Here is a 21,120-nt window from a genome sequence, read left to right as displayed (position 1 = left end):
ATTTTGTAAACTCATTGCTACAAACATAATTGGTGCAGGAAATAAGTATATAAGATTTAAACATACCTGAATGATCCGGAGAATTAAATCCTTGAAAAGCCTATGGGAAAGCACATTGTGGAAAGAATATCATGGTTATGGCACTAACAGTCAGAGTGAGATATAAAGCTTAAAAAGATGCAAAGAGCTGTACTTCAGACCGGTTACTAGGTCACAGCACTCACCACAGAGTGTATAGAGTGGAATAAAGTAATAGTAAGTATTACTGAAGATGCGCAGATATGACAGGTTGTTAAAGACACATGCTGGGGGGATTGCTCATATGTTTTAAAATATTGACCTATTAAGGATCATTCCGAATGAATAATTAAACAGATGATGCCAGTGGACTCTGGAGTTAAATGACATTTCAAGATTGAAAAGACTGAAAACAAAAGATAAATGCCAGAGCCAGTCACATGGATTGGGATTTTCTAAGTGCTCAGCACTGGCCTCAGCCTGCTCCCACTGACGTCAATGGTGGGAACAGAGTTAGGCCAAAGCTGAGCTCTTTTGAAGAGCTCGCCCATACAAGCTAGAACAACATAAACAATATACACGGAATGACAAAGACTGTCAGTGGCCAAATTAGCAATGTTAGACATTGGAAGGCCATTGAACCACCCAAGAGCAGAAGAGCATTAGCAGCTATTGCTGTATCTGAATGAGCAGATCACACTGAACACAGGATGAGTTAGAATGTTAGGAGGGTATGTGGCAACTTGTCTTGGATCCTGGTAAACAATAAGAAAGATCACTTGTGCTGATCAGACGTTCTGAAATAATATAAGGAGAAGTGACTGGTGATGTACAGATCTGTTCTAACCCAGCGCATGAAGAACTGCCTGCACTGCTTTGAGGTGCCTGTGGTTTCTGTAGATCAGCAGCAGGCCACCACCTGGCCCATAGGTTTTACAGGAAATGTATGAAAAATTGATGGGAGTGTAGAAGATACTGTATAAGTAAAATGCTGTAGGCTAAAGGTTATTAATTCTTCAGCGAAGTAGTTGATCATTATGGGGCAAATGGTGGGCCATCTGCTGTGGGTGCAGAAAGCCTCTGGCTAAACTGGTGCTGTCAGCTATATAGAGAGAGATGGGATTTTGGTGGCTACATAGAAGGTCTGCAGAGCGTCCCAGGAACAGCCTAGTGGATCCCTGTGCCTTGCGAGAAGAGGAAACAGATGTTGTTGAGACCATGCTAAAGGCTGTGGTCATTAGGGTGAAGTAGCCTTCACCCCACAGTTCCACTGCTCCTCTGTGGAGGAGAGGAGGATTTCTCTTCCTCCCCATTGCAAATCTCAGCACATGGGGGTAGCGTTGCCTCAGCTGGCACACAGCCTGGAATGGTGTCTTTAAAGGCTGTGCTGCACAGTTACATGCCCACTGACCTATTTTGCACAAGCAAATGAGGGATTTGTACCTGTGACAGGGACCAGGCAAACTCTGCAGGTGCCATACATGTGCCAAGTTTTGGCTCTCTAGTCTAATTCCATTTTGGTATTTGTTTGCAAAACTTTCCAAGCAACTTTTGAAAGCAGGAGTTGATGGGCTTGCTGCACAGGGGTTGCAGGTGCAGGGTCAGGCCCTAAGTCCACTTCAGAACTGCAGAATGTGTCAAATAATATAAGCACTATTTTTCTAAAACCCACAATACCTGACTTACTATGGGTATGAGAGCACTGGGCTGTAATGTGCCTCATTCAACTATAAGAAACACTGGAAGTGTGCTTTAGGACATAAGGTAACCTCCCCAGAAGGGCTAAGGAGAAACCTCCCTCGTGGGCAGGTTATTCCATAATTGTCAACTATGGGGTTTCTTGGACCTTTGTCTGAAGCATCTGGTAATAGTCGCTGTCAAAGACAGGTTGCCGAACTACCTGGACCAGGGCTCTGATCCAGCATGGTAGTTCCTATGATCCTATGTTTTGTGTCTTAGTTTCTGGGGGGGTCCTTTATTTATGAGATAATTGTGTCTTTTATTACCAGGCATTTTTTATTTTATTTTTATTTTTATTTTTGCAGGTCATATGAACTGCTCTATTTATTTTATTTTTATTTTATTTTGCCTTAGATTTTTTTCCAGGATTTTCTGATAAAAGCCCCCTGCAAAAGGACCTCAAGGGATACAGTAATGATTATATTTTGTTTGTACAACAAAGTCCTACAGTATATCCATTTTACATATATTTATATTACACTGTTTCATTTAAAAACAGGATTAGAGTGGAATGTAACCCATTGTACCATAACAAACAGAGTTCTAAATACAGTAAGACATTTTCCAATTAATACCTGATACATCTAAGGTAGTGGTTCCCAAACTTGTTTCGCTGCTTGTGCAGGGAAAGCCCCTGGCGGGCCAGGCTGGTTTGTTTACCTGTCGCATCCACAGGTTCGGCCGATCGCGGCTCCCAGTGGCCGCGGTTCGCTGCTCCAGGCCAATGGGAGCTGCTGGAAGCGGTGCAGGCCAAGGGATGTACTGGCCGCCGCTTCCAGCAGCTCCCATTGGCCTGGAGCAGCGAACTGCGGCCACTGGGAGCCGCGATTGGCCGAACCTGTGGATGCGACAGGTAAACAAACCAGCCTGGCCCGCCAGGGGCTTTCCCTGCACAAACGGTGAAACAAGTTTGGGAACCACTGCTCTAAGACAACCATGTTAAATCCTAGTAATCTGATATGAGAATTTGCATTTTGAGGTAAAAGAAAATGGCTCATTTATATCAGTCACGTTACCCCTTACCTGTTTTAGTATGGTTAGTACATTATCCCCTGTAATAACCCAAGAGAGTGTCAGTTTCAATTTTTACACCAGTGATTAACTTTGTCTTATTTAATTGGCTTTTGTCAGAGCTATATTACACAGTAGCCTGTTCACTGTACACAGTATTTGTACCTGGTTTTTGTTTTTGTTTGGTTGGCTTTTTTGTTATCTTGCTGTAGTACCTAGAAAATGTACTGAATAAAAATGTGTGAATTTAGGCCCTGTTTCTTGATGACCTATGTAGCTATTTATGCCTGGGCAAAGTGCGTGTAACATGGGTATGAAATGCTGTCACAGATGTGAGTGAGGGGAGAGTTCCAAACTGGTAGCATTTCGAATCCACTCTCCACATTTGCCAGGCAGTGCAGAATCAGCCCCTTAAAGTCTAAGAGTCTGTCTACATTGCAGCTGGGAGCAAGCCTCTCAGTTCAGATACACAGACGCTAGCTCAGCTCAAGCTAATACCCTAAAAATAGCAGTGTGGATGTTGTGGCGCCAAGGGAGGTTTGGGTTAGCCACCGGAACTCAGACCCACCCACCCAGCGTGGCTCTGCCAGTAGCACAATATCCACACTGCTATTGAGCTGAGCTAGTGTGAGTCTGCAAACCCAAGCTAGGAAGCTGCTCCCAGCTGCAATGTAGATACACTCAAAGGGTCTCACTTTCTCCCGGCTTTCATCTGGGTTCTGCTGGCAGAATCCCCCAATGGTGGAAAATTTGCCAAATCTTTGTTGTTGTGAAGACCAGAAAGTGGGTGGAGCCAGCAGGCCCATGGGCTGTGGGAGATGGATTGAGTCAATGCATCTCCTAGGAAGCCTGTGCTTCACTCTCAGGGAATACTGGCTGGAACTTTCAAGCTGCCCTTTCCCAGTGGCACTCCAAGGAGAATCACAGCAGTAAACTATCCGAGAGAACAGAGCATCTTTGCAAATGACAAATGACAGAGCAAATTTGCGGATGATACTAAACTGGGAGGAGTAGTAGATACGCTGGAGGGGAGGGATAGGCTACAGAAGGACCTAGACCAATTGGAAGATTGGGCCAAAAGGAATCTGATGAGGTTCAATAAGGATAAGTGCAGGGTCCTGCACTTAGGACGGAAGAACCCAATGCACAGCTACAGACTAGGGACCGAATGGCTAGGCAGCAGTTCTGCAGAAAAGGACCTAGGGGTGACAGTGGACGAGAAGCTGGATATGAGTCAGCAGTGTGCCCTTGTTGCCAAGAAGGCCAATGGCATTTTGGGATGTATAAGTAGGGGCATAGCGAGCAGATCGAGGGACGTGATCGTCCCCCTCTATTCGACATTGGTGAGGCCTCATCTGGAGTACTGTGTCCAGTTTTGGGCCCCACACTTCAAGAAGGATGTGGATAAATTGGAGAGAGTCCAGTGAAGGGCAACAAAAATGATTAGGGGACTGGAACACATGAGTTATGAGGAGAGGCTGAGGGAGCTGGGATTGTTTAGCCTGCAGAAGAGAAGAATGAGGGGGGATTTGATAGCTGCTTTCAACTACCTGAAAGGGGGTTCCAAAGAGGATGGCTCTAGACTGTTCTCAATGGTAGCAGATGACAGAACGAGGAGTAATGGTCTCAAGTTGCAGTGGGGGAGGTTTAGATTGGATATTAGGAAAAACTTTTTCACTAAGAGGGTGGTGAAACACTGGAATGCGTTACCTAGGGAGGTGGTAGAATCTCCTTCCTTAGAGGTTTTTAAGGTCAGGCTTGACAAAGCCCTGGCTGGGATGATTTAACTGGGAATTGGTCCTGCTTTGAGCAGGGGGTTGGACTAGATGACCTTCTGGGGTCCCTTCCAACCCTGATATTCTATGATTCTATGATCTTAACTACAGTTCCATGTCGTCTCCCCAGACGTCTCCGGCTGGGCTGCTGCAGAAGCTGCTCCTTGTGCTGTGGGGTGGTAGTTCTTCCCTAGCTGGGTTGTACTGAATTATATGATCTCCCAAGACCATATCTTTCCCAGAAACAGAGTCGCAGCCAATCACCATATTTTTATGATTACCACTGATTGTCATATTGTAATGCCTGGGAGCCCCAGCCATGGGCCAGGACCCCAGTGTGTGTGTGTGAACACCCAGGCAGTGAGATGGTAGATTAGAGACTCTGAACAGCTCAGCTAGATTTCAAGCACCCAGGAAGGAAGGTCTTTTTTAAAATGTCAGGCTCCTTTTTAGCATAAAGAGCCAAGGTTTCCCTTAGACATAATCTCAAAATAGAGGCGAAAGCAGGGTTTGCATCAGCAAAGTCCAGGGTAAACACTGTGCAGCAAGGCTGCTCCAGTCTTTGTGCTGGCCAAGAAAACTAGCAGAACCCCCCTGGTGCTGATCCTCACCCTTCTGTTTCACAGCTCAACTCGTGGTGGCTTATTTTCATCCTCCCAGGAATCAGCGTCCTATTGTCTGTGGGACTAATTAGAATTCCTGCAAGCAGGGCTGGATTAAGACTAAGAATGTACTCAGCCCCACAAAAACAAAAAACTGCAAATGCTTCACTCCCCATTTCCTCAAGGAAGTGGGCAGTATAAGCTCTGCAGGCAAGCTGACTCCCAGCTGCTCCTTACACAACAGCCCCACACTCAGAAAGGGGCTTGATGTAGCAGTGGGGTATTAAGCAGCAGGCCATGTGGTCAACAGTTTATACCTATCCACAGTCACCTGACTGTGTTGTGGGGCCAAGAGAAGAATATAAGAATGGCCATACTTTTGGCCTTCACAACATCCCCTGGCAATGAGTTCCACAGGTTGACTATGAGAGTGTCCTCTGCAAACTCCTCAGGCCAGGTCATTTGATATTAGCCTTTATGTTATTCTGACGGGGTAAAGCAAAAATAGTCCTGGGAAATACACCAGTGAAGGGGGTCTTTCCAGCTGGAATTGAACTGGTGTAATGGCTCTATGTTGCCTCTCCCCACAGTGTAGGAGCTATGCGGTGGCACTCCAGCTATTCTCAACTGTCCACAGTCCCTACGTAGCACTTACTGACCTCTGAGTGGGCATGGGCAGGCTGTCCAGATAGGTTGATTCAGCACATCCACTGACCGAGTTCCATGTTCGCAGGTTAAAGCTGCCGTCCCCTGGTGGGACCATTGAGGATGGATAGTGGTGCAAACACCATCTGTCTTTCCTAGGATTGGACCCATCCCCAGGGACAGAGGCCACCACTGATGCAAAGGGTAAATCAAGCCCGGATGTGGATGGCCACGGAGGGTTAGATGTAACACACATGCTCACAAGATTTTCCTGGGGAATTAACAAAGTACAGTATGAGAAGCAGGTGCTGTTACTCTAAGCCAGAGGGACAGTTTCAGCCAAGGAGACCTGTTGATACAGGATCATGCAGGTTAATGCCTGTTCTTTACAAACTCCTGACTTTAGTCATGTTTAATTGGAGTAAATCATTTCACTTCAGGATCCCAGACCCTGAGAGCCTCCCCAGCCTGAGACATTTGCTCTTTTGCTCACGAAAGCTTATGCTCAAATAAATGTGTTAGTCTCTAAGGTGCCACAAGTACTCCTTTTCTTTTTGTGAATACAGACTAACACGGCTGTTACTCTGAAACTTGATGATTTATGTGTACTGAGGAAACTCTGCTATTGGCAAAGAGAAATCCCTAAAATACAAGGGCATCATGTATAATGAATATGAGTAGGGAAGATGCCTAGCACTCATAAACTCAGTGACATGTAACCTTTAAGATACTTGTAGGGAATAATATTTCATAGGGCAGGGTCTTTGAGTAAACTGCATGGTTATTGTTTCTGGTCTTATAGATGACCCAGGAATGTGATGTTTTTACTGGCACTCGGTAAGATAGCTCTTGGCTGGTAGCTGTCCAAGACTCCTGGCATGACTTCGGCATTCCTGCAGATTTGACACAATGATTTTAACCAAAATCCTACATGCTTGATATAATCACTCAATGCCTTTAGAAAGGGTTTTATACCTAATATGGACAAAAAGGGATTCTGCTGTTTTCAGAGATGTGATGTGTGGTGAGCAGGTTTGGATTCAGAAATACACTCATCTGTGTTCACTTAAGTGCAGCATTTTTTCATGGTCTTTATTATAACAGCACAGGCACCTGCTGACTGTCCCAGACTACATTGTGATTCTCAGATTTAAAAAAACACAGCTGTCCTCCAGCTTCTTCTGAATCAGCTCTGCATGGCTTGTAAATGATAAACCCACTTTGTGGAAACAGCTTGCATAATCCTCATAGTCTAATGATGAGACACTGAAACTAAATGCCACCAACTTATTATGATAAAAGGGGAAAGGTCGTTATCCACTTTGATTAAATATAAAAGGAAGCAAAAGCAGACAGAAATTATGACGTCGCTCTCCTCTGTCATAGTATCATTAATATGGGGGGCTGATTCTTCCACTGTTTTCCATCTTGTGTAATCATTTACACAGCTGGGCAAAGTGGGTGTAAAATGATACCAACTCAGAGTGTTGACATTTTACACCCGCTTTTCATTCATTTTGCACAGGCAGAATGACTCCAGAAGGTGTGGGGCAACAGAGAACTAGACCCACTATCTGAGATCCTACTCGGAATTCTTTAATGGCAGGGCAAAGTACTTTGGTGGCGTGTCCGCAGTGGGTTGGTGCAGGGTGTTTGCAGTTCCTAGACAAGGAGAGACCGGAATTCCTGCAGTAATGTCTGCTCTGGGGCAGTCCCTGCATTCTATCTCAATAGCACCTCATGCCAACTGATCTGTTGAAAGGTGACTTTCGTTGAGTTCAGAGACTTCCTTTTGGTCATGGTTCTGTGCCCAATGGAAAAAGGAGAACGGGCTAGTACACCTTTCAAAGACATTTCCATCTGTGGACCTGCTGTCCCTCTGCAGGGCAGTAGCAAATACAAGTGACTGTGGATGACATTCTGGTAGTCTAGGACCTGATCCAGTGCCCTTTGCAGTGGGAGTCTTCCCACTAACATCAGTGGACTTTGGATCAGGTCTCTGATTTCCCATGGGTGGTGATTCAGGAATAATCTTAAGCACATGCTTAAGTGCTTTCCTGAATAGGGATACAGAAGGACAGCCATACTAGGTCAAATCAATGGTCCACCTAGCCCAGTATCCTGTCTTCCAACAGTGACCAGTGCCAGATGCTTCAGAGGGAATGGAATTAACAGAACAGGGCAATTTCAAGTGATCCATCCTCTGTAGTCCAGTCCCAACTTCTGGCAGTTAGAGGTTTAGGGACACCCAGAGCATGGAGTTGCATCCTGAGCATCTTGGCTAATAGCCATTGATGGGTCTATCCTCTACTAACTTATCTAATTTTTTTTAACTCATTTATACTTTTGGCCTTCACAACATCCCCTGGCAATGAGTTCCACAGGTTGACTGTATGTGTTTGTTTTAAGCCCACTGCCTATTAATTTAATAGGATAACCCCTGGTTCTTGTGTTATATAAAGGAGTAAATAACTTTTCTATTCACTTTCTCTACACTAACCATGATTTTATAGCCCTCTATCATATCCCCCCCTTAGTTGTCTCTTTTCTAAGATGAACAGTGCAAGTCTTTTAAATCTCTCCTTGTATGGAAGCTGTTCTGTACCCCTAATCATTCCCCCCCCCCATCTTAGTGCCTTTTTCAATTCTAATGTATTTTTTTGAGATGGGGTGACTAGAACTACATTCAATATTCAAGGTGTGGGCGTAACATGGATTTATATAGTGGCATTATATTTTCTGGCTTATTATCTATCCCTTTCCTAATGGTTCCTAACATTCTATTAGCTTTTTTGCCTGCTGTTGCACATTGAATGGATGTTTTCAGAGAACTATCCACAATAACGTCAAGATCTCTTTGTTGAGTGGTAACAGCTAATTTAGACTCAATCATTTTGTATGTATAGTTGGGCTTATTTTTTCCGATGTGCATTACTTTAAACTAATTGACATTGAATTTCATCTGCCGTTTTGTAGCCCAGTCACTACACTGACTACTTATGGCTCAGTTTAGTAAGATCCTGTTCCTGAATCTGGGCCATAAGTAGTCAGTGGATCTGCCCAACATCCGTCCGTGAAGAACGGTCCTCAATGTTTTTCTGGGTGAAATTAAAGCTTCTATGATTATTACTATTTTATTGTTCAGTGACAACAAATTTAACCTGGGGCGGAGAGCAGAGATACAAAGGATAAAAGGGAAACTCCTGATTTCTTCTAATTTCTGCTGCCTTTCTATTTGTCCCTGAAATCAGCAAAATATCTCTCTGTGCCGGTTTAATTGCTCAACCTCAAACTAGATGATAGCAGAACTGGAATTCGGCATGTTAAAAATGTAATGGAAAGCTTCTGCACATGCCCTGTACATTGCAGCTGTTTGTTATTTAAATATTGACAGTGTGCTTGGCACAGTCTGAGGGACAAAGGAAGACTTGGTCTCTGTCCCAGGGAACTCACTCCCACTCAGATGGGATTTTCCAAAGTGCTCAGCACGGGCCTAACTCAGAGTGGAGCCAGTGATTTCAATGGGAGCAGAATTAGGCAGACTCTGACGACTGGCCATTGGCTTCAGTGAATAGCTCACCACTAAGAGAGAGATTTTGCCCAATGAAGGATGCTTCTTTTTCTTCGTCTGTGCTATCAGACTGTTCTAGGGGCACGGCACCACTCATACATACGACTCTTACCAATGCTCCTGGTGGGGTGGTTCTGCATTGCCCCCAATGCAGAGCTGTGGCTAAATGCCACAATTAAGAGCTATATGTGGACGATACGTTGGGTTCAGCTCAATGGAGCCAATGGCAATTTACACAAGTGGAGGATGAGGCCTATTACAAATACATCTTTTGATGTACATTCAAGAGGGGAATGTACATCAAATTCTCTAGTAACTTTTGTTTGTTCATATGTTTTTGTATGTCAAGCATGATTTTCACTTTTAACCATTTAGATTATTCAAGTTTTGCATGTTTTTTGCATGTGCAAATAAGTAGCCCCCAACTAATGTGGAGGATCTAGATGAAAACCCTATTGGATTTAGGTTGTGCACGTCTTTGTTTAGCTCTCTGATCATACTGATCTTGAGTTAAACAGTCTTTGACCATTGTGGTGTGACTGGGAAACAAAAATGACCATTAAACCTTCCCCTAGCCTTCCCATTCTCATCCTTTCCTGCAGGTACCCAGCCCCGTGTGCAGCCCCACCCTTTCTACTGCTTCAAGGAATAAAGGAGAGCAATTGCTGAGACACAAGTTTCAGCTATCTGTAACAGTGCTGTATGGCTGCGAGTTGGAATGATATCGGAGAACAGTTCCGATACAATGTGATAAGCATTCTTGAGGCCTTTTAGTTTCCTGCCTTATGGAAGGAATATAATGCTTTTTCAAGAATAACTATTTGGTGAAGAAATGGATAGCAAAAGATTTAGCGCAATAGCCAAGCCATTTTGCTACATAAGTGTATTTCCTTGTGGCTCAAAATTAAAATGTAATTTCAGTCTCTCTTTCATTGTTATCAGCCAAGTGGAAAAGGTCCACGTCTACCTGAAGTATATTGTGTCATCAGCCGGCTAGGTTGCTTTGACTTATTTTCCAAGGTAAGTTTCCTTTTCCCTTTCCCCCAATATTTCACTTAATTCGACTACACGCTGAGAAATGTGTATATTAATGAACCAAGCACACCGAATTTTTTAATTTGATGGGCAACAACAGTATTTTACATTTAGACATTTCATTATTATTGGGTACATCAAAGAATGTCTTATTACTGCTGTGTCTGAAGCAAATCTTGATTTGAAAAACATCTGGGTGTTCGTATGCATTGGCTGCCTGAGGCTTTTTTCCATTGTTTTCTAAAACTATTCTCTTCTGACCTGTAATTCTTGGCATGCATGTTTGAAATGATGGGCCAGTACCACTTTTACACCAGTTTTCCCCCATTGGAGTAATGAGGTCAAGAATCAAGATTATTCCATAAGTGGATTCTATTCTATTGTAGTGGGATATTTCCATCACAAGAAGTTGTGTTAACAATAATAATCTAATTAGAAGGAACAAATTTGACACCAAAGTTGCATCATACTTTGATCTGGTTTACTTAAGGAATAAAGTTCCTAGTACAGAAGTTGCAAGACAATAAACAGCTTATTCAGGCTGATTAAACACTGAAGTAAGGCAGAGGCATTTGATAGTCAAAGAAGCAGCTGACTCAGAGTGTACTCCAGTACCACAAACATTCTTTTTACATTCGACAAAAGGATATTCAAATAAAACAAAGCAGTCAGAAATATTTTTCTTGCTTGATTAGAGTTTGAAATGTCCAGGCTGCTGCCAACGTAGTGCCTCTAACATCCAAGGGCACATCCTGTACAACTTCAGTGAGCATTTAGTCGTGATAGAGCCATACCAACCAGGATTTTAGTGTGATTTGTGAGAGGACACTGATATTTCTGACTTTGAGTGAATACCTCCCCCCTTGCCCCCCAAATATACAATCCCTGGTAGCATGTCGCACAGTTTTCAGCTCATCTGTGAATACAGTGTTTTGTAAATGATGTGTCTGTTTGCAAGGTACTTATCACTTTGACAGTCAGAGCTAAGGGAGTTTTACAGACCTTAAGACCAAACTAATAATAATATTTTATTTATTTATTTACTGAATAAAGTTGGCTAGTTTTTGGTTGTGAGGTTAGTTTTTGGATTTGATATAATCATGACATTTTACGTAATTCACATGATCTAATCATACAGAATGTTATCTTCCATATAAGCATGTTTTGAGCCTCGCAGGATAAAACTTTGATTAACATGAATCAAGCTTTAAAAAAAGTCAGATGAAAGTAGTTAAGACCAGTCCTGCTTATGACGTCTTATAAAAAGGTCAAACCAAAGGGCTGTTCCAATAGCCGCTTGACATAACTGGAGTCTAAATAAAGATGATTGCAACTGATGCAGAAACACTATGCTGGAATAGGTTAATAGAGGTAACAAAAAGTTTGTGAAAGCTAATGATACAGAGATATGTCATGATACTCTTCCTTCTCTTTTTGCTGTTGCTATCTAACTTTGATGATGGCCCAGTTCTCTGAGGTTTTTGTGGGGAAAAAGATGACGCAGATAATACAAAATTAAACATTACAATACCTTGCTGCCAGCACAATCGCCAAAAATATCAGTCAAGATGAAGACATGAAGTGTGCACAGGTCCACAGAATGGAGAGTTTATGCCGGAAAATACCAGAGATGGGACAGAATTGCAAAAATTCTGTTGGCACATTTGTGCCCAAACCTTGCATTTGCTCATGTAAATGGGCATTTGATGCAAATTAGCTAGTCATATATGAAACTACCTGATTGACATATGCAAATAATTTCATTTATGTGAGCTTGCATATCATTTTAATGTGCTCACTTAGTGGCTGGCTGAAAAGTTTACCCCAAATATCAGTTTCCTCCTTATCAGCCATATAGTTAAATTGTAGTGAGGGTCTGTTTTTTTCTCTCACTTGTACTAGTTTTACACTGGTAGAATTGCATTGGCTTCAATGGGAGTGATTCCCAGGTGATCATGGAAAGGAAGAAGGCAAACACTGGTGACATTAGGGACATTTTGCCTAATCCAGAAGTTTCTATTTATTCCTGGTGTGGGTAGAACGCCCATTGAACGTATAGGCTCGTCCCACTGTTAGGGAAGAGCTACTCACTTCTTCCTGCTAATGTGGTCACTGAGCCATTGCGTCTGGTTCACACAGAAATAACTAGTCTTAGTTGGAGATTACAGACTCAACTCCCACTAATATGAGTTTGAATTGAAGGTATTCAGCACCTGGCGAGATGGGGTGCTACAGCCCTGAATCAGCTCTTAAATGAAAAAAAGAAGAGTCCGTTTGTAGTACCAGTTTGTAGAACAGATTTGTTCCTGGTACAGATTAAGATTCTTAAGAGAAAGTGAGAACATCCCTTTTTCCTAGTTTGTAAAAGCGAAACCAAGGTGCCCCGATTTGGTAAAACTAATGGGAAGGAGGAAAGTTATCATGATGGTGCACTTAGCATAAGTAGACAAAACAGGAAACTGCAGCCTTCATATAAAAATGTGACAAGAGAGAGACTACTGAGATATTAAACTTTGTACATTACTTAGTTGAGAAGCAGAAAAAGCCCTTTGTTTTTGATTATCTGCATTATTTTAATTCCCCTTGGAGCCCTCTTTGTTCACTGTGGCGATATCTAATTAAAGACAGATTTGAGAACCACAGATTTCCTCACTCCCAAACTCAGCCAGTGCATGCAGTCGTGGTCTTGGCAGATGTTTTTGTCCATTTTTAGACTCATGAGATGTCTTCGTCCAAATTTTTTTTATTTTAAAAATATATATTATTTGTATTGTGCTGGCAGTCAGGATCAGTGTCCCACTAGACTAGGCATTGTCCAAACCCATAACATGACACAGTCGCTCCCCCAACAGCTTTCAGTTGACCGTATCTAATTTAAAAGTATGTGATTTATTTCATTTATATTTAGCATATAATGCCAACAATGTAAAGAATCACTTAGCACCGACAAAAAAGGAGACCAGTGTTGACAGCAACACAAAGGTTTGCCTAGGAGATACTACAGCTTGGTCTACACTAAAAAGTTAAGTTGACCTAGCAACATTGTTCAGGGGTGTTAAAAATCCATACCTCTGTGCAATGTCGTTAAGGCAACCTAACCCCTAGTGTAGGCAGTGCTAGGTCAGCAGAAGAATTCTTCCATCACCTAGCTACCATCTTTTCAGGGAGGTGGATTAACTATAGCAATGGGAGAACCTCTCCCAATCCTGTAGTGAGTGTCTACACAGAAGGGCTACAGCTGTGCCGCTCTAGTGGTTTAAGTGTAGATGTAGCCAAGGGAACAGAAGGAATAGTATTACGTCAATGCTACTTAGCCACTGGGCTGGCCTTCAGTAAGGAGCTTCTCTAAGCTGGAATGAGTGGTTGTCACCCAAGCAAGTTACCTTAAGAACGAAATTAATATAAACTTTTATGATCACCCCCCCACACACACACACACTCTCATTGACTTTAATGGGAGCTGCAAGTACTCAGTATTTGTTAGACTCACCATTCCTGTTGCAAAGAGGGCGGGGAGGCAATGCTCCAGTTAGTGCCTTTGTTGGCTTTTGATGTCATTTAGCTATTATTGTAACTCTCCAGCTTATAGTTAAGTAGCTTTTCCCATTCTGTTTCAATGGAAAGCATTTCCAACAGTAACAAGGGAAAGTGCCTGGCTTCGACAGACTAACTATTGCGTGGCCCATTGCTCATGAGTAGTGGTTAAAAGATCAGTCTTCCAGGTCAAACCACTAACTGCTTTAAAGCTTGCTTTCCCCTCTTCTTTAGGTTTATCATCATCATGTTCTATTTAATATGGGAAAACTTTGCTATGGTCTAATTTATGTTGGCTTGCGTGAATAAAATGAGAAGAAGAAGAGAAAAACAATCCTCTGAATCTATAAGGACTTCCATCTGTTCGGTATACAGCTAGATTGTCTATTCTGTGCCATGTCAAATGGAAAATGACATTAATGCAGACATCCTATGTAAAGAGTAGGGCACGCTTCACAAAACCCACTCAGGGTCAGCTCTGTTTTGAACATAGGGACTGTGAAGCGATCACTGTCTCCTCATTTCAGAATCTGAAGCAGGAAACGCTGTATACAATCCGAATATGTTAAACTGAGGTCCTGCAGTCATGGAATCCCATTTCACTTTTGTTAAGAGCAAAGATGTCAACCTTGATGTCCTGGCCAAAGTCCAATTCTACCAATCACATTCTGTCTCTGTGGAGTCTCCCTACAGTTACCAGTGGATATGTTATTTTTTCCTTACCTTTCTAAAAACTGCTTTGAAGTGTGACTGGCACAGAATGCCTTCTGTGCTCCATCCCAGAGGTGGCTGCATTTTATCAATAGATATGACATGATCTCTCTCTCTCTCTCCATATTCAGCCTTCAGTTACACTCATGCAGCCCCTCTGATTCTGCTGTGACATTAATGGTGTTGAACACGTGCACATGAGGGAAGAATTAGGCATGTAGTCTGGTAAATGTTTGGGACAGAAGATGCTTTAGAAATGTATGTTGTTATTCTGAAATGTTCTTTCTTTCACATTGGACTGTGATGGATCAGATCCTGGATGAGGTTGAAAGGAGAAGAGGCATCTCTGCTGCCCTGGTTTATCCATTTATGAGGAGTCTGATGGAGTCTCCTTTTCCTGCCCCTGGAAAGACAATCAAAGTCAAGACTTTTCTGCCTGGAGCTGGAAATGAGGTAAAAAGCTACTGCAAACCTTAAACCCAAAACCTAACACCCCCACTCCACAAATAATAAAAAGAAGCCAAAGTAAGAAAGATGAGGATGGAGGAATCATGAAATGTCACGGGAGGGTTCTGGAAAACAGCAGCATAATTACTATACACAATAATTCCCTTTGATTATTATGAACCAGTTTTATGAAGAGGTAGATATTTTAATATGTTTGTTAGTTCTCTGGAACTTTAATAATAAAAACATATTTAAAAATTCCAACATTCTCCAAGTCCTTGTGTATTTAACAGAAGAGCTATGATGTAGCTAAACTTTATTGCAGTATTAGCAAGCTAGAAGTCATCCATAAAGTGTTTTCCATTATGACTTCCACCAGATCAGGAACTTAGAAGTTATTAAGAGCATCATTGTTTAGTGATATGGAATTGGCTTAAGAATTTGCCAGCAGCATTTGGTGAGTTTTAAACATCAGGGTTTTGAAATAAATAGTCATTTACCTGACCCCCAAAGCAATGGCCTATATTTGGAACAGTAGGCTTTATAAAACATCTTATGGATTTTTAAAGTGTGTGTGTGTGTGTTTATTACAGAAACTCAGTTAAAAATGCAAGACGTAAAAGTCCAATGGAAACCTAGTATTGTAGATTATGTGGACTACTAGAGAATATCAATGTTAGTGTGTTTGTTAAAAAAAGTCATTTTTAACTAGAGGGTTTGCCCATTTGGTGTGTCAAATTCTGCTGTGTACTCCTGGTGTAAATCCATAATAACTCCATTCATTTATTTGGGTGGACTAACTGTAGAATTATGGAGAATAGAATTTGGCTGAATGAATGGCAGAAAAAAAGAAGGTGATTTTCTTCTTAGAGTTCTGTTTTACTGTCAAGTTCTCTGCTTATTTTTAATTTTTACATCGGATCACATTTTCTGGTGACCTAAAGCCAGTAACTTCAGTGATGTTACAGTTTGCACCATAATGTCTTTTGGGCTGAAACAAAAAGCGTTCCTTGTAAAAGTGCCCTGTAAGGCACATTGAAGTCTTCAATCCTCACACTGTGGAAAGCATACGGAATTCTGAGGGGCTGACTTTAGGAATAAAGGCAAGATTTCATGGTGCTTTCTAGATGCTAATGTATTTGATAACTGGCTCTGTAGTCCTGTCCCATTTAGCTCATGTGCCAGATCCCTTCCATGCAAAAATATTGATAATGCTAACCTTAATACGTGGAAACAAACATGTACAGTGAAGCAGGCAGCAGATCAAAAAGACTTTAGTTAGGTTCAACTTTGTTCTCAGTTACACAAGTGCAACCCCATTGATTTAGGTGGAATTGCACTGGCTTACTTGAGAACAGAATTTGGTCCTTCCACTGTAACACTTCTGGCATAAACGCAAACAGTAACTAACTGGGAAACAAACCTTGTATTCTTGCATAAAGAGCAGATAGAAGCAGAAGACGTCACTGAGCACAGAAAATGTCTGTGGTGTTTATGAAAACTGTTGTGACTTGCAGTGCATCCCCAGCAAGATCATAGTGTTGGAAACTTAATAACTAGTTCCCAATGATTTGGCGCATTTACATGACTTAACAAGCTTTCAAACACAATGCTGAGGAATGTTTTAAGTCTTAGTATTGGTCACCTTTATGAAACTTAAAGCAATAGGAGCTAGCATTTACCCCACTGGTAGTAGAAGTCAGGAAAACATGATCACTCAACAATGGTATGTTTGCTGATTTTTGCAGCAGTGGTAGGGTGGTGGATATGTAGTGTTACAGTGGGAGAATGTTTGTTTGCATATTTTGGGTTTCTAAAAAAATCTAATCACAAGATTTGATTCTACACAATATGGATGTGACCGTGACTTTCTTCACTCCATGCATCTGAAGAAGTGAGGTTTTTTACCCAGGAAACCTTATGCCCAAATAAATCTCTTAGTCTTTAAGGTACCACCGGACTCCCCATTGTTTCTTCTGTTTGTATCCTGTCCCTGAGCACAATGGTGTCACAAAAGAACTGGTATCAATCCATTTTGTTTCCACTCTCCTGCACTCTGCTGCTAACTGCAGTGTTGTTTTGGAGCAATTTCATAAGGGCTAATTCAGTTTCAAACCAATACCATAATGTTAATGGAATCTGGAACTATATAGCAATAAATTAGTGTTGGTTTTAGGACACACAGGAGGATGGGTAGTATCATAGATGATTATGGTCCTGGGGATGTGTTCTCTGAGATTTCAACCAGGCCTTAATCTACAAAAAATAATACCTATATTATATAGAGTATAAGGAGTGGGGTCTTTTTTGGTAAAGTCATGTGCAGTATTTTCCAGCTGTCCATTTCCAATGAGTTTACCCTAGTTCCTCCAAGCGTCAGTAGGTCAGCAGCTGCTGCCCTGCCCTTCTATATCTTTCTCTCCCTCTGCACTCTTCTATGTGTTTTTTACCCTTCTTGTTTTTCTGTCCACCGTCTTTGATGTCCCAGCCTAAACTTTGCTCGCACAGGGCTGGATGTTAAAGGGATCATGCAATCCCACAGGTTAAAATCTTAGATGAAGAAATCAACCTAATAAATCTGCGAAAAGGGGCTCAGATGTGAGGGGACAGGTGCAGGACGGAAACTAGGACAGAGTGGAACTTGTCAGATGTTGCCATACAAGCCATGATCCTGACTCTCCAGAAAAAGTTTTTTGCCTTATGCTGCTGACACAGTCAAGCTGCCCATTTTCAAAGTGGATGTTTATAAAGCAGGACTATTTCCTCCTAGCAAATGATGCCTGATTTACTGCACAGAGAGTTTCTTTCTGGGAGGCAGATAAGATTTGCAAGCGTAACCTGGTGAGGAGGTGTGCAATAGAATGTTGCTCTGGAGTGTGCATCTCCTTTTAGTCTCTCTCTGCAAAGGAGAGCGTGAGAGTGAAAGTCCCCTCTCTCCTCAGCGCAGGGAATGAGGCAGTTCATGCCATGTGGCCTAGGCATGGAAGAAAGGCATCTGAAGAGCTAGTGAAGCCTGACCAGTTAACCTCACTTACATTTCTCTGTATGCATTCAGGTGATAGAACTTCGGCGTCCAATGGACTCGCGTCTGGAACACGTGGACTTTGAATGTCTTTTCAAGTGCCTTAGCGTACGACAGATCATCAGGATCTTCGCTTCCCTTCTGCTGGAGCGACGCGTGATCTTCATAGCAGATAAGCTCAAGTAAGTGGCAAAGGAACTTTAACTGTAACATATTGTTGGAGCCAGCATTGTCTAATGATACAAAGGGCATTCAGAGATGGAGAAAGGGACTGCTGGAAGTCAGGTTTCTCCCTCCACAGACTTGTGATGAGGCACTAAAATAACTCCTGCTGATTCCAGTGGAAGTTATTTGTAGCTTGCAGTTGTCGAATAGAAAAGCTCTGTTACTAGCTGCAAGCCACTTAACATGTCTTTATCTCAGTTTCCCCATCTGTAAAATGGGGATAAAAACATTTACCTATCCGTGAATAATCTCTGCACTCATAAGAGCACAGTCCTGCCCTTGTGCTTGGCTCAAGCAGGGGAGAAGGCCCTAATTAAACAACACTTTGCACTTACATAGCTATTTTTCATCCCTAGATCTCCAAGCTCTTTACAAAGATTGGTAACATCATCATTTTACAATGGAGAAACTGAGGCACGATATCAATTGAAGCTCACATTTTCATGAGTTCACTAAGTTTGAGTGCCCACTTGAGACCTGTTTTCCAGATATAATGAGCACAGACACCTGCAGTCAAGGGGAGCTCTGAATATCAGGCCTTAGTAACCTTAAGAAGAGTCCCAGAAATCGAGGCACCCAAAATCAGCGGACATTTGCCAAAAGTTACACAATGAGTCAGAAGCAGTTAGGATAGAACCGAGGTCTCCTGTCTCCCAGCGTCCATGCATAGTCACTAGACCAGAACAGAGCTCAGCTATATATTCTGTAGTGGCTAGGCATGCAGAACTTCCATTAGGTTAGTGCTGTGAGCATTGGATGTTTCCTAAAGATATACACTGATTCTCATATACATAGGGATATATCAGACTGCCTTACCAGTAGATTAACAAGTAGTTACAGTGACATCTGGATTTTTAACACCTGGGTTAGTTGAAGACTTTGCTGTGTTGGTCTAGTTTAGTGGTGTAAGCGTGAGCCTTAAATTACCTAGATTCTTTGAAAACAAAGGTTCAGATCCCATTAAGATCAATTCATCTGTTCCTTTTTATGTAAAGTGCTGCCCAGTTTACTGTCTCAAGAGACCTTTCAAAGGAGATTGTTAAGAACAAGATCTTGTCATTTGGACATTAAAAATCTATGACACTTATTTGTATGTGGAGAGGTTTGCCACAATGTCCTGAGCCAAAATTTTCCTTCTCTGTGTTGCGCGCTGGCAATCTGTTGGACTGCTACCTTCCACCCCAGAAGTGGGTGCATTTCAGCAGTGGTCTTTGCACATCATTTATGGAGTACTTTTGGAATGAAAGGATCTATAGAAATGAAAAAAAAATTCTGTATTACTTTGCTATATTTTACCCCACAACAAGAATGTTTGTGTCCTTCCCCTCTGCACTGGAATTTAGGGAGCATATTCACATAATAGCAAAGATGCTTAGATTAGAAAAATACCCCAGTATTGCTAAACTTTAATAATAGTGACAATACTTTTCACTTAGCATCTTCAAAGCATTGTACAAACTTTAGTTGAGTTTCATAAAAATGCAGTGAGGCAGATAAATATTGTTAGCCCCATTTTACAGAAGAGGGAATTGAGGCCCAGAGAGATTGAATGACTTGTTCAAGGCCATAAAGAAAGTCTCTGATAGGTGCAACAGACCATGCTGCCTCTTATACTATCACTAAGTGCCCGATGTCTGTCTTTCTGTTGACTCAGGTACATATGCACTTCATAGAACCAGAAGGTTAATATTGCCCCTAGCAGCTGGTTGAGATATTTTCCCCAGGTGCCCATACAAACTCTGAATCTGTTTCCTTGCAGAGGCTTTGCTTAAGGTTCAACTGTACCATTTGGGCACAGTGCATGAGTGGTGCTCCCTGCTACACCTCTTCAGGGGCACATCTTGCACCTGTCCTACCTCCTCCCTGCCTTCTTTGGGGCATGCGATTCCCCAAGGTGATAGGGAGGGAGCAGTCCCTGTGTTCCCCAAGCTCAGGGATGGCAATTGGCCATAGCCCTTACATAGGCCCTGCAAGACAGAGGGGATGTCTTGTACCTCCCTCCCACATTGTCTCCCATTGGGATAAGGCCCAATCCAGCCTTTCATTAGATGCAAGTGTCATCACTGCCAACACATGTAAACATTTTAAGCGAGATATTTTCAACCATAGCATGCTAAATAATAAAAAATGGCAAATAAAAATAAAGACCTCCATTTATTACACTCAGGAACATCCAGAATCCCTTAAAAGGCCCTAAAGGACTGTACGGGTGGTTGAAAACACAGATGGATCTAGCCAAACAAACTCTGCTAAGTGCTTTATCAGCCTTGTCCTTCTCTGAATGATTGCCAGGAATAATAGCTGCACTTCGTGGTCGCCAGTGTATATAATAGCAAAAATACTTGGCATAGTAAAAGCTTTACAACCTTTGGGGGATAATTTCTTAGAGCTGTGGACCCTTTTCAGGTTATAACATGCCTTCCTTAGCGGTATGTCTTGCTCTCTAGAACAACATGAAGATTTTATTAGATCACTCGTCCTGTCGGTAACCCTTAGACTGAATGACCATTCAGAACGATTTAATTCCATGTAAACCCATGGTGAAGATTGTTCCACTGTCCAGGGTTTCTCCATTCTTTTCAAAGACTGTCAGTCACATCATTGATATCAGTGGCAGGTGGCTTTGAAAATGCATTTTATGTTCCTTCTGGCTGTTTTTCTACAGTGTGATTAATTATTTTGTTACTAAATAATTTTGTTTTGCTGGTTATATAACAATATTAGTGGACACCATTCTCAGAATGACACACGTCCCCCTCCATTACATAATGCGTGGGGGGCCTC

At 42.1% G+C, this 21,120-nt stretch overlaps 1 protein-coding gene across 12 annotated transcripts in view; it reads left to right on the top strand.

Moving 5' to 3' along the window:
* The window catches only part of DENND2B (DENN domain containing 2B), a 304,168-nt gene that overhangs the window by 237,189 nt on the left and 45,859 nt on the right, over positions 1–21,120 (top strand). For all 12 annotated transcript variants that reach the window (XM_073347509.2, XM_073347508.2, XM_073347517.1 and 9 more), the window contains 3 exons: positions 10,305–10,382; positions 14,955–15,095; positions 18,145–18,293. In XM_073347509.2, coding sequence (XP_073203610.1) covers positions 10,305–10,382; positions 14,955–15,095; positions 18,145–18,293 — 368 coding nt within the window. The remainder of the gene's footprint in view (positions 1–10,304; positions 10,383–14,954; positions 15,096–18,144; positions 18,294–21,120) is intronic.

Source organism: Lepidochelys kempii, chromosome 6, assembly GCF_965140285.1.
Source record: "Lepidochelys kempii isolate rLepKem1 chromosome 6, rLepKem1.hap1, whole genome shotgun sequence".
In the NCBI taxonomy this organism is placed as follows: Eukaryota; Metazoa; Chordata; order Testudines; family Cheloniidae; genus Lepidochelys; species Lepidochelys kempii.
Note: the sequence above shows the minus strand (reverse complement) of the source record. Positions and strands in the feature narration are given on the sequence as shown.